Source organism: Puntigrus tetrazona, unplaced genomic scaffold (genome assembly GCF_018831695.1).
Source record: "Puntigrus tetrazona isolate hp1 unplaced genomic scaffold, ASM1883169v1 S000001055, whole genome shotgun sequence".
Classification (NCBI taxonomy): Eukaryota; Metazoa; Chordata; class Actinopteri; order Cypriniformes; family Cyprinidae; genus Puntigrus; species Puntigrus tetrazona.
In genome coordinates this window covers 291,911-308,692 of record NW_025048644.1, presented here as the reverse complement: position 1 = coordinate 308,692, position 16,782 = coordinate 291,911, and the positions used below count along the sequence as shown (strand labels likewise).

Sequence of the window (16,782 nt, the reverse complement as noted above, 5' to 3'; positions counted from 1 at the left end):
AATGTACTTATTGTGTTCATATTGTACTGCAAAACACTTTTGCTGCTATTGAGGTGGGTTATGGGATAGGTTATGGACAGGTTTGGTGATATGGGTAGGTTTAAGGGTGGGTTAAGGTGTACTGGATGGGTCAAAAGGGTAATTATAAATGTAAGTACATATAGGTATTTTTTTTTAAAATATAAGTAATGTAAGTAGTTAAGGCCACCTAATATCAAGTGGAACGCATTACTTTTCTATAAATCAACTCACTGGGGTCTCTAACCTGCAATACTCTTTAAAAGTAGTAAATCACAAGACAAAATTTTGCAGTGCATGCATTGTGTTTACTGTGCAACAATGTATTCTCTGGTGACATTAATAAATGTGCACATATACAGGGAAAAAAACAATCATAAAGAAGATATTTAACTGCATCTATGCATACAAGAGGTTGTTAGTCATGCTAAGCTAATTATTTTTAAAGGACAAAGTTGGTCAAACTATCACAGTTTACTAACACATCCTTACACAACATCACAAAAAAATAAAACTAGAGCTCATATTACCTACTTCTTGAATTAATAATAAACAATTATTAATTCAAAAAACAAAGACATTTTGATGAAAGACCATTACACTAAATTTTTTTACCTTTTACACAAGTTACACATACGGTACAACTGTGCTCACGGCGACGGTGAGGACGATTCTTGTCTTGAGGTCCTTTGCCGATTCTGCAGATTGACACGCAAAGTCTAATGAACTTTCAAAAAAAGAGAGGCCCTGGAGTGCTAGGCAGACTCGTACAGTTATATTCCTTTGTTAAATGTCCCATGATTAAGAATGGTTTTCTAAAGAAAACCCACCACTTCGACTAGAGCCGGTCCAATGTATAAGTGAACTAAGTGGCTACTTAGGGCCCCATCACATTAAGACTTTGAATGTTAAGTGCAAATTAACACCTGACCACACCTGATAATATATAAAAAAAATATTAATTTGGTTTTACACATAGTTTTGTAAAAGGTCTAGTAAGCTGTTACCTTACTTTTGTAAGTAGAAATTTCACTCCCAGCCATGAGGGAACGTAAGGGAGGCATTATCAGTGAAGTTACATATATTAGAGAATAGGGGGAGTGGGAAGTTTGACACTTGTGAGCTGGAAGTCTTTGTTCTCCCCATGCATACTCAAACTTTTATTGAGAAACATTTGCGTTATACATCTTAATAGGGTTTTTGTATCAACTTAATTTTGAGGTCATCTCAACTGGTCAATGTTTCTGATTTACTATTCACTTCAACTTTTGGATTTCTTCTGAACTACTCTATGGACAGCCGTTGTGGCTGATCTTGGATTTGATCTTTTGCTATATGGAACCAAATTTACTGACGATAAGTCAGACTAACTAAAATAAGCCTGGCTGATTTGGTGAACTTGTTTTACGAAACAGGCCACTAAACCCTGCTTTATATTATGTTCTGCACATGCAGTATATGCATTGCTCTGTTATGTATGTATGTATGCATTTTTAAAAGTATGTATCCAAACTCTGAATAGCACAATCTTTTTTGAGCTTTTCCCATTCATTTGGGATCTCACCTTTTCCCTTGAATTTTTTATTGTGCAGCTTTTCTAGATCTTCCTAAACCTGCACACAAACCATTTCCAGTACGGAAGCTCAGAGGCATCAGGGGTGATGCTCCATTCTGCATAAACTCCTTCTGCTTCTCTGTATTGTTTATATGGAAACCATTTACCTGATGCACAAAATCTTTTACCACTGTTCACTAAAGTTGTGCAAATATCAGCACTGAGGTGCTCGGTTCCATGGTAATGCCAACCTTTGATTCCATCCACTCGATGGAAGGGGACATTGTGATCTCCAGGATGGTCTTCTCTGGTGTTGGTGCAGATGGCTGTACAGAATGGACACTGAACCCAGCAGCACTGACAGAAGTGATCAATCAGAAGCTTATCTGGCCTGAACTTGAGGTCCAATTTGTCATCAAATGCATGTGTGTTAAACTCTTTACTGATTTCAGTCATTATAGCAGGAATTTCTTTTGTTATCACATCTTCTAGGAGGTTGAAATCATCAACATCATCATGTTTCACTCCACTGAGGTCTTTTTCAGAGAAGATCAGCACACCTGAGAGCTTCTCTGAAAAACCTTCAGCCACAAACCAGCATCTCCTCTGTTCAGTTGAACATGTTCAGTAGATTCATGTGCTGCTTCTACTATTTTCTTCTTCAGGAGTTCAATGTTCTTCTTCATCTTGGGTGAAACACTGACACTGAACTCACTAGTAATATACTGTCTGACTTCATCTCTGATAAAACTCTCGAAGTGACCTCTGGGATTTATAATGTAGTCCATGTAATTTACAAAATCCTCCTTTTCTGCCAGTGTCTTCAGGATGTGTTTCTCCAGATTTGATCTGTTTCCATTTAATGATGCACAGTTTGTTTTCATTTCATCTGATAAATCTCTGGCTGTCTTCTTGTAGACACTTTGCTTAACAGGTTCTTTGAGTTTTTGACAGATAATCTCACCAAAAATGACAGCTGATGCAGCACCATGGAGGTGTTTTTGGAAAATACTATAGTATTCCTCTCTTTTCTTCTCAACATATATTACAGGATCATTGGCTTCCCTGAACAGTCTGTGCTGGTCAATGATCATCTTGTTTGCTCTCTTAGAGATGGATAGAACCAAATCCATGAAGAATTCATTGTTGAAGACATAATGCACTGATGCTTCCTCTTGTTCAATTTCTCTTGCCTTGATATAATCTGTGAGTTTCTGAATGCAACTTTTGTTGTAGCCCATCTTTGAAATGTTAAATGACTGAATCATTTTGTCTGTCTGCAGAGAAACATCTGTGACAAATGATCTTATTTGGGCTTCATCCTCTTTAGACAGAATGGAACCAATTTTTTCTCTAGTTATTCTGTAGGCATTTTTGAAAACTCCAGTAAATCCACCTGATTTCTTTACCGTTACATAATCAGAAAAACTCAGTACAGTGAAAATATCCTTGCTGTCCCCCCAGGGGTTTATAGGAGCACTTTTATAGATGTCACTGAGGAGGATTTTGACATCTGTCAGTATGTCAATCTCTTTGATTGCAGGAGAGTCTCTGATGATGATTTTAACATACTGTTTCCAAAACAAATCAAACTCCTTCTGCGGCGTTTCATCATCATTTGCTTTGTCTTTGAGTTTTAAGGCAAGTTCTTTGCTTTTTTCCAAGAGGGTGTTTTCATGATGTGTCCTCTGAGCATCAATCTTTTTCTTCAGGTCACGCTGCTGAAGAACCTCATTTAATTTCCTCTTTGTTTCTCTCACAATGTTTTCCTGGACATCTTTGATTTTAGTTTCAAATGACATTTTCCATTGAATCAGAAAATCTGCATCTGTGTCTTTATCAAAGAACTCAGACATGGATTTTTCCACATCATCACTTGTCTTCTTGAGTTCTCTTTGAAGGTCAGTTTCGTCAACCTCATGAATTGCTTCATTTTCTATTTTGTTGTGTAACTTGTTCTCAGTTTCCATCATGGCACTCCGAAGACTCCAGGACCACTTGCTGTATTCAGTCTCCAGTTTCCTGTAGGCTGATATCTCCAGAGAATTTCTAAAGCTGAAGACGAATCGTTCCTTCAGTAAAGCTTCCCAGAGATCTTTAATGCGATCTTTGAAGTGTGTAAGCCTCATGCCATGCGATTTTGAGGCATGAGACATAATTGTTTTTTTAAGTTCTTGAATGTTCTCACAGTAGTTTGGATTTGGTGGTGCCATGGGTGGGCTTCCCTCCCAGAGCTGAGTAAAATACTTCACATCGTTCTGAACATCAAATCTAATTATATCACTGAAACTTTCTGCATTACAGACTTCCTCTTTAGCAGCAAGTTTTGTCATCTCATCCAGTTTCTCCTGCAGTCGTCTCCTACCCTCCATGTTTTTCTCTACAGCTGTGACATCTGAGACATTCTGATGAACAAACACACAGCTGGGATTCAGTTTGACCCTCTTCATCCTCAGGAACGCCTGAACAACAATCTGAAGAATGTCCTGCATCTCAGATGGGTTTTCCCCAAAGATGTTGATCAGTGTGAGATTTCCAAGACCAACAACAAATGTGGCTAATTCATTGTCATGATGTCTTGTTGATCTTCCAGCCAGTTCTAGAGCACGAAGACCCTCAGTATCAACAACTAGAATATAGTCAAAGGTAAGCAGCCTTCTCATCTCGTCTGACACTCTGACCAGCTGCATGAAAGCTCCTCTGGTGCACCTGCCAGCACTGACGGCAAACTGCAGTCCAAACATGGCATTCAGCATAGTGGATTTCCCAGAACTCTGAATTCCTAAAACTGACAGCACAAAGACTCTCTGGTCTCCCAGTTTCCGGATGAGTTCATCTAGAACAGCAGAAATCCAGATCACAGGAACATGAGCAGCATCTCCATCCATCATCTCCAGTGGAAATCCGAGATCATCATTTCTGCTGCAAGACTCGGGAGAGAAGACAAGTCAGACTGCAGGTCTTTCTTGTTCTTCTTCAAAGATGAGCATGATTCATAGATTTGACCAATCTCCCTCATGATGTGCTCCAAACCAAAGGCTGCAGCTTGAAGTTCCTCAGATATCCTTTCAAGGTCAGCTTGTTCAGCTTTAAAATGTTCAGATTTTTCATTGCTCTCTTTCAGTTTTAACACCGTTGACCACTTTTCATCATACTTATGATGTAAAAGCATGAAGGTCAGCTGAGATATATTCATCAAGAAAGATTCTGAGCCATTTAAGGAAAAACATCTTGTTTGCAGAATCTGAATTCATTTCTTCAATAAAGAGCTTCATAAAATTGCTGATATCAGATTCATGCTGCTGCTCACGGATTTCCTTCATTTCTGTTCGTTTTCTACTCATTTCCATTTCTGTCATATCTGTTTGAGGTCGATGTAGTTCTTTGTTCTTCTGACTCCACTGATGCCACAGTTTCCCCTGACAGGGCAGAAATGATTCTTTGACTTTGTCAGGTCTTTCTTCTCCAGTAAATTAATCATCTTCTGCGCTGCTACTCTTCCTCTCCTGCAGCCATCTTCATCTTTCTCATCTACTCTGATGTCTGAGAGTTTAGACACGTCTTCAAGTCTGAAAGTGGAAGATGATTCTAAGAGACATTTACCAATAGTTTTTCTGAGTTCTTCAGATACATCAGACTGATTACGTTCTTTCAAACCAATTTTGTATTTTCTTTTTTTCATCTCAGTTAGAGTACATACATCTTCAGTAAAAAGGCAAATGAGTGGCTTTGGATTCCTGTATAGGTTTTGGATTATTGTTGTTGTATGTCTATCATTCCTATCCAGTTGTGGTAGAAGAAAAACATTTACTGACGCCATTTCAGTAAGGATCTGCAGCTGTTTCTCATGGTCTCCTGCATCACCGTGAAGATTACAAAACGCAACACACTCAGTGAATTTATCTGTGTCTTTCCCAGAGGGACAGAACCAAGCAATCTCCACCACTCCATCCATCAGGATTTTGCTTTTGCTGCTGCCTGGGCAGTCCCTGTGGAAGAATGTGTTGTGTTTCTCATTGATCAGATTGTTCATCAGATGAGATTTTGATGAAGACACAGAGCCAAACCTGAAAAAAGACACCATTGGAGTTTGAGCTTTGTAGATTGGTTGGATGTGACTGATGATTTCATTGTTGGCATTTCTCATTTTCCAGCTCTTGTTGATTTGTCTAAATGTCCAGAGAGGAAACTCAGTCTGTTGTGTGAATGGATCATGTACAAGTAAAGGCAGAGCATACTGACATTGGGACAGTTTAGTCACTATAAGCTGCTTAAGAAAACCATCGGCACAGTGAAGCACGGCCATCTGTATATCCATCGGGTCAATTCGGTCAGATTGTCTTGTTCCTTTGTTAGAAAAATATATTGCTTTGAAAATATCATTCTCATCTTCTGGTGAGTCATTGTCTCTTTGTTGTGTGTGTTCTTCCTTGGTCTCTTTAGTTTTAATGTATCTTGCTCTGTAGTCCATCATTAGTATTTTTTGTAGGAAACTCAGAACCAACTCCTTCTCATCACAAGACTCATGGAACTGTAATGAATGTGCTGTTATCTGAAGAACATCTGCAGCTCTCAGTTTGTTGTTGCGTCTGTCTTCAAGATGAAGTCTGCTATATAGATGCTCTAATTTTTCTTCTTTAGTCTTTTCTTGTTGTACATGTTCATCTTGATGTCTGGTTGTTCCAACATCCTTGTTTTCTCTCTGTTTCAAAACAAACAAAAAAAAATTATATATAATTTTTTCCCTCAATTCTTAATATGGTGTTTTTTTGTTGCTTCCACTGTGCCTAATTAACTTGTTTGTTGTATTGCATTTTGTTATTGTTTATTTGTGTTAGAGTTGTGACTTTTATTATTGTAGTGATTTATTAGTGTTTGTATTGTGTGAGTCTGTTGAAAATTTTCTTGGGTCAGTTCTGTCAGGGTTAGGGTTCTCAAGAAACCTTGATCCCTCAGTGTTATCCAATTATCAGCCCATTTTACACTTACCATTCATTTCAGAATTATTGGAATCATCAGGTTCAGCATCATGGCTTTAGTTATCATTTTTATGCTGATGACATTCAAACTTACATGTCATGCAGGTTTTCCCCCTCCACCCAAATTGAAAATAAATCAAAACATGGCTTAACTCTAATTTTCTGAGATTATAATTTACTCCATTACTTACCACCAAATGTCCAACTGACTTTACTTGCAATATTACTGGCACTTTAATTGTTTCATCAAGTATTGTTAGAAACCAGAAATGATGTTTGACCCCTCTCTTTCATTTCTCATATTAACTTTACCATGTGTTCAGTGACTTAGTTTCTGTCTTACCTTGATTGTATGATTATGTTCTGGTGTGTCATTAATTAAGCCCATTATTTTTAGAAGTTCCTTTCCATTCAGTATTTCTTTGTCCGGTCTTGTGACGGTGTTTGATGTTCGTGTGTGTGTGCTACCCTTACCCTACTCCACACCAATGACAAATAGTCTGGCTGCTTATTATCTTTGCAATCCTAACAACTCTATAAATTGAGAGTAAACCTAACTACGTCCCTCACTTAGGACATCCGAGTGGATTACTCTGGATAACAACTCTGAGATCTCTCCTTCTCCCTCTGGCTTTGCGCCACCTCCATGCAACTTAGAGATAGCTTGAAAGCGATGAGACATCAATGCTTAACCATAGCTCACAAGTTTCTCAAACTTGCCTCAACCACAGTTGGTCCTGTTCTGATTCTCTTGTGAAAAGGGAGTGAAGTTTTTTCATGGAAAAGTGCTTGAATGCCTGCAAACAACCCTATCAAGGGCTGACCATGCATACTTCTCACCGAGGCACATTACGCACATAATGTTTGTCATCAGGTGTCAAGAAAGGCTAACAGGAATGAACACACATTCCATCAGTGAATGAGGGTTACATACATAACTGAGACTTTCCCTATCTTTTGGTCACTACGAGTTATGACGCGAAGACATCATGGGTCTACTTGGGAACCCCAATCATTTCTGAGTTCAAGAGAAAATTTCCTAGTGGATTTTGCATGCCAAGACACTCCCTGTACCTACAGGTATATAACCAGACAGTGTGCATCCAATTATTCTTGCTGAGGAACCAACAGATGCATCTAACGCTCTGAGCGCTGTCCATGTACATACATAGCACTTTTACAGGACACAGCAACACCAAGGCTCGATCTGCCTCCTCTAGGGGCAGCACTTGTAGGTTCTTCACTTGGTCCTGGAAAGCTGTAGTGAGAATCGTGGGCATGTATCCAGGCAAGGGTTTCAGGACAATGTTACAGTAGGCCAGCCTGTACAAATGGCACTCTTTGTTCACTGCAAATGCTCCGATCAGGACATCTGCCTAGCAGACTAAACTCAACCGATTCCAGCAGCTCAAAGAGACCTCCCTGAAGTTCAGCCAGGACAATAGAGAGATCCCAGTTGGACACAATATCTAGCACTGCTCAGGAATCAGGTCATGCTTACCCAGGGACCAGCAATTCACTGATACATTGATAAATTAGTGCTTTGTTTTTGGCGAAACCATTTGGTCATATTTGCAGTGTGCGAGTCTGTCTGCATGTTTCATTCAGATTACATAATTTCAGAATTTGTGTTTACCGTTTGAATTGGTTCATTTGAACTTTGACATTTCGCTGTCTATAGATATGTAAGGTGAAAGGTGGAAATGAGTGCAGCTACCCTTTTGAACACAAGGCTCTCCAGATGTAGGGTTGAAAGGAAAATTATCAATGGGTCTGCCTGGTATCTAATGATTAAGCCAGTTTGAAGACAAGCATAATACAATAGCCAGCAACAACCATCTCTTCCACTTCTCATAAGATGCAGATGCAGTACTAATCAGCCACTCGCTCTCTGTGCTTGTAATAATTTTTGCATTTTTCTCAGACAGCTTTAAACGCTTATACACTGCATATTCATGACTTTATTTGATTGCGTCACATCATTGTTTGGTGGAATTAATTTAATTATTTTTGACCAAATAATTATGGTTGTGTCAATGCACGAGCTGTCTGAGGCGCATGATCCATTTGCAGGCTTTATTAAAGGAAGGCATGGTCAAACAGGCAGGCGTCAAACAGGGCAAACAGGAGTATCAGAGTTGAGGGCAAAACACAAAACCAAGAACAGGCGAAGGTCAGTCAGGCAGCAACAATCAGAATATCCACAAAGACAGGCAGGGTCAAAACCAGAATCTACAACTAGAAACAAGGAAACTCAGAAACTGGAAACAACAATAGAACAGGCGAACAATGCAACCTGCAGGCAGTGGCCTGCTACTGAATCTCTATAGTCCTCAGACAGGAAGGTTTAGGAGTGAATGATCACCCAGAGTCAGCTCCCTCTGCTGGCTTATGACATAGCCCCCTCCTAGGAGCGCACTGGCGCTCCACAAACAAAACAAAATAAAACAAAACTGGGAGCTTGGGAGGGGTTCCGGAGAGGTCAGCAAACGGAGTCCAGGGCGGAAGAGACGGTGGGAGGAGCCAGGGAGAAGACGGGAGGAGTCCGGAGCGGAGGCGATCCAGAGGCCAGCCATGAAGGTCGTGGTGGAGCCGACGGAGGAGGAGCTATGGAGAGGTAGTGGCCACCACCCATGGGACCTGACCGGCGGCGGCGAGCAGGTGGTCGCGAGACTGAGGCGGAGGCGGAGAGCCGATGAGCCAGGGGGTGATGCAGAGGCGCTGGAGGTCCCAGGCGACACCGCAGGCTTTGGCGATTGATGCGGAGACGGGGACGAAGGACGTATGGAGCCAGAGGACAGAGGACTGATGTGGAGCCGGGGGAGGGAGGGGAGCCTGGATGAGCCGGAGGGATGGAGGGACGAGGCGTGGTTGTAGGAGGGAATCCCAGGCATTGATGGTCGACGAAGTACCAAGGCGAGCCGAGAGACGATGGAGCCCGGTGAAGCTGGTGATTGATCGGAGGCACGGTGGGAGAGGAGTGAGCTAGAGCTTCAAGGGAAGTCGACGGTCTGCTAAGCCGGTGTGAGTTCGGGACTCGGAGGAGAACGTATGAAGCCGGATCCTTCACCCACGGCGCGATGGAGACCGACAGACCCGTAGCGGCGCTCCAGGTGGAGGGCAGCAGAGGATGAGTGCAGGTTGCTGGGATCCATTGACCACGGTAGCAAGCGGGCGGGAGGGTGGGAGAACTTGAGGCTTTCGCACTTGAGGCCGGCACTGGAGGCTGCGGTAACGGCATGCTGGCACCGGAGGCCGGCACGAGGCGCCGGCACTGGAGGCTTGCACCTATATGCCGGCACTGGAGGCTTTGCACGAGGCGGCACTGGAGGCTTTGCACGAGGCGGGCACTGGAGGCTTTGCAGGGCAGGCGCTACCATCTGGGAAGCGCTCTGGGCGCATATGGCACCATCTTGGTTGCCTGGGCAGGCGGCATCATCTTGGGAAGCGTGCTCTGGGCAGGCGGCGACCATCTTGGGAAGCGGCTCTGGGCAGGCGGGCACCACCTTGGGAAGCGGGCCTGGGCAGGCACCAATTGGGAAGCGTCTGGGCAGGCGACCACCTTGGGAAGCGGTGTCGGCAGGCTGGCACCACCTTGGGAAGCTGCTCTGGGCAGGCTACACCACCTTGGGAAGCTGCTCTGGGCAGGCTGCGACCACCTTGGAAGCGCTCTGGCAGTAGCACACCATCTTGGGCAGCGGCCGGGAAGGCGGCCATCTTGGGCAGCGGCTCGGGAAGGCGGCCATCTTGGGCAGCGGCTCGGAAGGCGCCATCTTGGGCGCTGCCGGGAAGTGCCATCTTGGGCAGCGGCTCGAAGCGCGCATCTGGGCAGCTGCTCGTAAAGGCTACATTACTGATTTGATGCTGCATCCTTTCCTCCTCAACACCCAACGTGAAAGGACCACAGTCACTAAACCGAACTCAATAAACTGCAGCACTCAATGTGGACCCTCACTAACAAGTTTTGTCTTGAGTGGCTGATTTACTCCTCATGATACAACTCAATCAATAAGCAGTCAGGTATGTCAGAGAGGTAAGCCATGTCCAGAAACTCTTGAGTATAACTCAATTGATCAAGTGCCTTGCTTGGAGGGCTAATAAACTGCCTAGCTTAGGGTCCTACCTGGCCATGGATCGTGTGAAATGCTGATCCTGGTGCGAGGCTTATCTGTCATGAATGAGCTATCTGAGCGCAGGATCCATTTGCAGGCTTTTATTAAAAGGAAGGCATGGTCAAACAGGCAGAAGGCCAAACAGGGCAACAGGAGTATCAGAGGGATGAGGTAAACACAAATCCAAGAACAGGCGGCGTCAGGTCAGGCAGCAAACAATCAGAATATCCAAAGACAGGCAGGGTCAAAACCAGAGAATCTACAACTAGAAAACACAAGGAAACTCAGAAACTCGGAAACAACAATAAACAGGCGAACAATGCAACCTGCAGGTGAGTGGCCTGCTACTGAATTCTATAGTCCTCAGACAGGAAGCTGTCGCAGAGGAGTGAATGCAGATCACCCAGAGGTCAGAAGGCTCCTCTGCTGGCTTGGGTGACAGGTTGCAGAAAAATTCAGTGCATCACTAGAATCTACATTTTTTGGTGAACTACCCCTTTAGCAATGTGTTAGCTAGCAGCTAGTTATTACAAACCCATCAGCCTGCATCATAGCTGGGCAACTGCAACTCTGAGGCCGGGGTTGGGTTTATTAGATTTGGAGCTAAACTCTGCAGGCATAATTGTAAGGACAAAGGCTACAGCCACATGCATAATGTGTGTATGAATCTGGAACAAAGATTTCCATGACAGTGGCCTCCAAAGAATTCCTCCCAGCCCTGATCTAGAATTTCAACAGAATTTGTTCTATAAAACTTTTCCCTGCAAATACCTTTCTGATACCTTGACCGATTCAGCATCCTCAGTCATTTGGGTTCAGGTATGTTGTTTTCGTTACTTTTTCTGTGGCTTCAGGTAAACCTGAAAAAGAAAAAAAACAGCATTACACTGTAAAATGTCTTACATAATCTACATAAAAATGAACACTGAAGATATTGGTTTAAAGTAAGGTAAGCTCAAAAAAATGTTCATCAATACAAAACATGTTCAAAACCAAATCATTCTTTCTTCCATGATACAGAAAGGAGACATTAGCCAAAATATCAGATAATGACAGACTGATGCTATGTCTACACAAGCCAGAGCTTCCTATCCAATTTTTTTTTTTCTTTGTCTCAGGAAATATCTGCAGCTATACAGAAAACGCACCCAAAAATGATGTAGTGTATATGCCAGAACAGCATGAATGACTGTAATCCTGCCACAGAGAAGCAGAGAAGAAGATTCTTGACAATGCATACACAGTTATTGCTAGGGAGAGTGATAAAGCACTAGTGTAATTCTCAGTGGTTAGTAAGAGAAAGTGTAAGGGCTTATGTAGTGGAGTCTGATTGGAAGCAGCTAAAGGATCAGAGAGGTGATTAGTGGAACGCAGGTGTTTGTTTGTTTGTGTGTGTGTCGCCATGGCAATGGGTAATGGAATTGAAGTCCAGAGGAAATACAATCAAAATGTCAATGTGGAGAGGAGGACAGGTGGTGGTGAGTGAATAGAAGTTTGTGGACCAGGAATTCTAAAGAGATGGTACACAATTTTGACACAATTTTCAAGGTAAAAATGTACATAAGATGATACATATAACACCTAAGAATAAATGTAGTTCACAAATGCAAACAATCAAACAAAAACATTCAAATCTGAAATATAATACCATATAATATAACACTGGTTATTGAATTTGAACAAAATAGCTCTCCCACACATGGAATCTCCTATCAGTCACCTACAGATAAAAAAAAAAATCAATAAGTGTGATATCTTTAATAGGCTATATTTTAATCTTTCCAACTGTACAATAATCCAAACAAACCTCAATGATTCAAACTGTTGAGATAGTGTTGTTAAAACAACAATTATTGTACAATGCCAAAACGTTAATAATTAACTCAAAAGATTGTACCTGGCATTTGAGAAGATTGCTCTCTTTCTGTTGTCTTCTTTGTTGCCAGTGAGCTGCCTGTCAGCAGGGATCTATCTTCCTGTGGAGACTGACAGATAATGTTACAAATTACAAACTACATAGGAGAACATAACATGAATGAAAAATATGGTGTGGCAACTCCTTTTATCAGATTCCCTGTTTTGTGGTGAACCCTTGAGGTATTTGTAACTGATGTGACGATGGCCCCAGAACCAGACCCATGAGACTTGGTCACTTACGCCTTTCTCTTGTCTCTCCCAGACAGCAGTGTGTGACCCGATTGGCCCAATTACCCAGGAGCACCACACGACCCACTGTACTAATTAGCTTGGAAAAAGGGAAGATCAAGCACCATCAAGCAATCGGGAGCACCAACTTGGACTTGAGCACTTCAGTATTGTAATAAAACCACCCTGGTTTTATTTGAGCTCTCCTTCACCCCGTGACACTGACTTGATCTTAATGATCTGAGTGCTCTGTTAAGTTTATATTCAGAGCATATCTGCAGTGTATTTAAAGTCTCAGGCCATTGTTAGATTGAATTAATAATTCTCCCCAGACTCTTTCTGTCTGATTCTTTCCTCCTCCCAGGACATGATTTTCTTTTATCTCCCTAGTGTTCTGTAGTATATATGAGCTATACATCTTTCTACATGTTGTAGGTTCAGCCAGTCATTAGTGTGTGTGAATGCTTGTATTACTTGGACACAATAGGTGTTTTTCTGTGTCCAAAAGTATTCTTTATATGTTCATAGAATTTCCTTTATCTTATATAAGTACATATCTTTTGGCATGGACACAAAATATGTCATCTTTAGTTTCATTGGCTAGAATGGTAAACTCCCTCTGAAAATTATTATTCTGGAATAAACTTTTGGAGTAAGGAAATACACTGCCTCTGTGTGTCTTCTGCTCCTCAGCCATTGGCTAACTTTCTCGAGATCGAGAATTTGTCTAAAGAGTATTCTATAGGAACAAAGGGATACTCGCCTGTCTGTCTTTGGCCTTTGCACAGAGTAGTATCATCAAATCATTCTTAAATTTAAGTTAAAGGAATTGAGTAGAAGATCAGCAAAATCCTGGTTTTAGAGATATAGCCTACACAAATAGTGCACTTGGGATCTCATGAATGCATATTTTTCTGGACAAAGACAGATCTAGATTCAGTGGCCAGATCGAAGTGATCAGAGAGCAAGAAGTGTCCTTAATGACAATAGATGTTAGCACTTAGACTCTACTCATGATATAGTATGTTCACTGAGAATCTAACAGAATGCATAGTCGAGCATAAAAGCTGATGATGAGTAACTTCCTAATGCTAAATTCCTGAAAAAACAGAGGTGCTAATAATTGGATCTAAAAACCCCACATATAATGGGTTCCAGAACACAGCTCATCACTTGACGGCTGCTCTGTTAATTCTTCATCATCAGTTAGAACCTAGTGTGCTGTTTGACCGTTGAATCTTCCTTCTCAAAAATCATGTTTCTAGCATCTGGTAAAACTGTGTTTTTTCCATCTTAAAATATATCTAAATACCATTTACCTATGTTTTCAACCTCTAACAATGCAGAAATATTAATTCATGCATTTATGACCTCGAGGTTAGATTATTGCAATGCTTTATTGGGTGGTTGTTCTGCACGCTTGATAAACAAACTTCAGCTGGTCCAAACGCAGCAGCCAGAAAGTCCTTACTAGAACTAGGAAGTATGATCATATTAGCCCGGTTCTGAGTCAACACTCGCACTGGCTCCCTATCAAACATCGGATAGATTTTTAAAATCTTACAGTACCTATAAAGCCCTGAATGGTTTAGCCTCATCACTTGAGCGAGCTCTATCACACTATAGTCCTGCACGCCCGCCATGCTCTCAAAACTCTGCCATCTGATAATACCTAGAATATCAAAATCAACTGCGATGCAGATCTTTTCCCATCTAGCATAAACTCTGAACCATCTCCTAATCCTTGTCTGGGAGGCAGACACACTCTGTCTGTTTAAATTCAGATTGCAAAGACACATCTTTTTAACTTAACACACATACAACACACCAACACACTTTTTATTATTCAAACTGTTAAAGGATTTTTAGGTTGCATTACTTAGATTTGCTGAACTGGGAACACTACTCCTAAAATACAATGTACCTTTGACATCGTAAAGAATGGCATTCACGCTAATATTAGTCTCTTTTCAATCTGCTTCACAGTTTGTATCCAGACTAGGGATGTGGTGGATCAGCAATCAGAGATTATGTTCATCAGAGACCAGAACACCTAGATGCGCCCGTGGGACCAATCAACACCAGATCCTGATGCACACACACATACACACACACACCAAGTCATTTACACTACCTGGACATACAGCAGCGCTTAAAAATTGAACTGAAGTTAAGTGCATGTCTGTCAGAGGAGAACTAATCTCAACTGAGTCTTGTTTCTCCCCAAGGTTTTTTTTTCTCCATTCTGTATGCATGGGGTTTTGTTTTGCAGCTGTCGCCTAGCTTGCTTGGTTGGGACACTTAACTTCTCTTAGTGATTTAACGTCAATTGATTACAGAGACCGCCTCTGCATTTAATAAGAAATTGGTCACCACACTATACATCCCCGTCATTGTACTTTCTACATTATGACTGTACAGTGCTTTGATGCAACCTGTGTTGGTTAAAAGTAATCATATAAATAAAAATGATTGATTGATTGATTGATTCAATGATTGTTTGTGGTCCATGCACATGCCGAATTAAGTCAAAAGTGTTTAAAACAACAAATTATTTTATTGGCTGATTTCTGGCATTATCAATGTGAATATGAAAGTCCCTGTTATAGCAAAACAGGAAACTCTGGAGGAAATCATTGATAGCTGTTCTGTGAACTCTTCAACAAAGTCTGGAGTATTTTGGAGGTCTGTAAATAATGCTAAACAGAATATAGAGAAAGAGATACTTTTTAGTAGTGCTTGTTTCAGCTGATTTGCTTGTAGTGGTGAATCCTGTTCTCCTGAGTGTTTCACCCAATGACCCTGCAATAATTGAAGAAGAATATTCATCTTCAAATGTCTACCACAGAAATACAAACATCTTGAAATACTCTGCAGTGCCCATGCATAGGATATTGATATAATCCAATTATGATTTACATTTCTAACACCCATGCCATTTCTTATTTAAATCCTCCTAAACACTCAGTTTTAAACTCCTTTCCTCTTTCTTTTATCCTCCTTCTAAAGAAATATAAAGATATTTATCATTTCATATCAATCTCTCAGACACCTGGAATCACTGCATGTTTATTAGCGTCAATTTTTTTTTACAATTTTCTCTTATTGTTTTTCCATGGATGTATGATGTACAGGTGTGTCTCTAAAATTTCAGATATCACAAAAAAAAAATCATCAGATTTAAAAATAAATAAACATGTGAAATAAAACATGTAATGAAACTAAAATCTATACGTGGAATCTTCACTTTTTGTTTCTGTAATAACAAACATGGAAATATGTACCCTTTATTTTTGAAAAGCACTGGACAATGAGGATAAGATTCCATTATTCTGTACATGACCCGAATGTGGGCACAGCACACATGCAGTACACATTTTGTAAAAGTGTATCAAAAAAGCAATGCTTGATTTAAATTTTTTTGTTTCAGTTTCAGTTAATTATAATCATCTTGCTTACAGACACTCCCCACTTTCAATGTAATAAAGTAAATCTGACAAACCTGAAGTGAATCTGGAAACAACAAATGAGGTAGTCTGCTGAATATCACGCAGAAGTTGTCCGATGTGATGGAAGAGCAGTGTTCTTTCGCTATGGTGCAGTACAGATGCAGTAGTCTTAAATACTTGTGCTCACATTGCACAGCTATACATGTCAGCCAATCAGAGGAGATCTGTAGACTGCTGTTTTCCAGAAAATCACATGACATTTAGGAAACTGCAGCATTGTTAATTTCAAATGACGTAAACGTGTTTGTTAAGGAAGGGCAAGTGATGCACTCAAGATGGAGATTGTGCCCTCTGGTGTTTGATCTATCACAAAAAACTTTAAATGCGACACTAGATGAAATGTTCGCTTTATTAGTCTGTTAGCTCAGAAAAGCTCAAAAGAGTGCAAATGGCTGTGCATTTATTCGTGTTTTTAACTCAATGAGAGTGGAACTCTCTCTGAACCGGAAGCTGTGCACGTTTTC

General features: G+C 41.1%; 1 protein-coding gene across 1 annotated transcript; it reads right to left on the bottom strand.

The window, feature by feature from the left end:
• Positions 1-304: 304 nt before the first annotated feature.
• On the bottom strand, positions 305-7,832 carry LOC122340418 (interferon-induced very large GTPase 1-like). The gene is given in 7 exon segments (XM_043234037.1): positions 305-1,627; positions 1,630-2,154; positions 2,157-4,481; positions 4,484-4,749; positions 4,751-5,021; positions 5,024-6,292; positions 7,721-7,832. Coding segments are annotated over 7 exon segments (4,884 nt in total). The 3' UTR covers positions 305-1,511.
• Between the last annotated feature and the right edge of the window lie 8,950 nt (positions 7,833-16,782).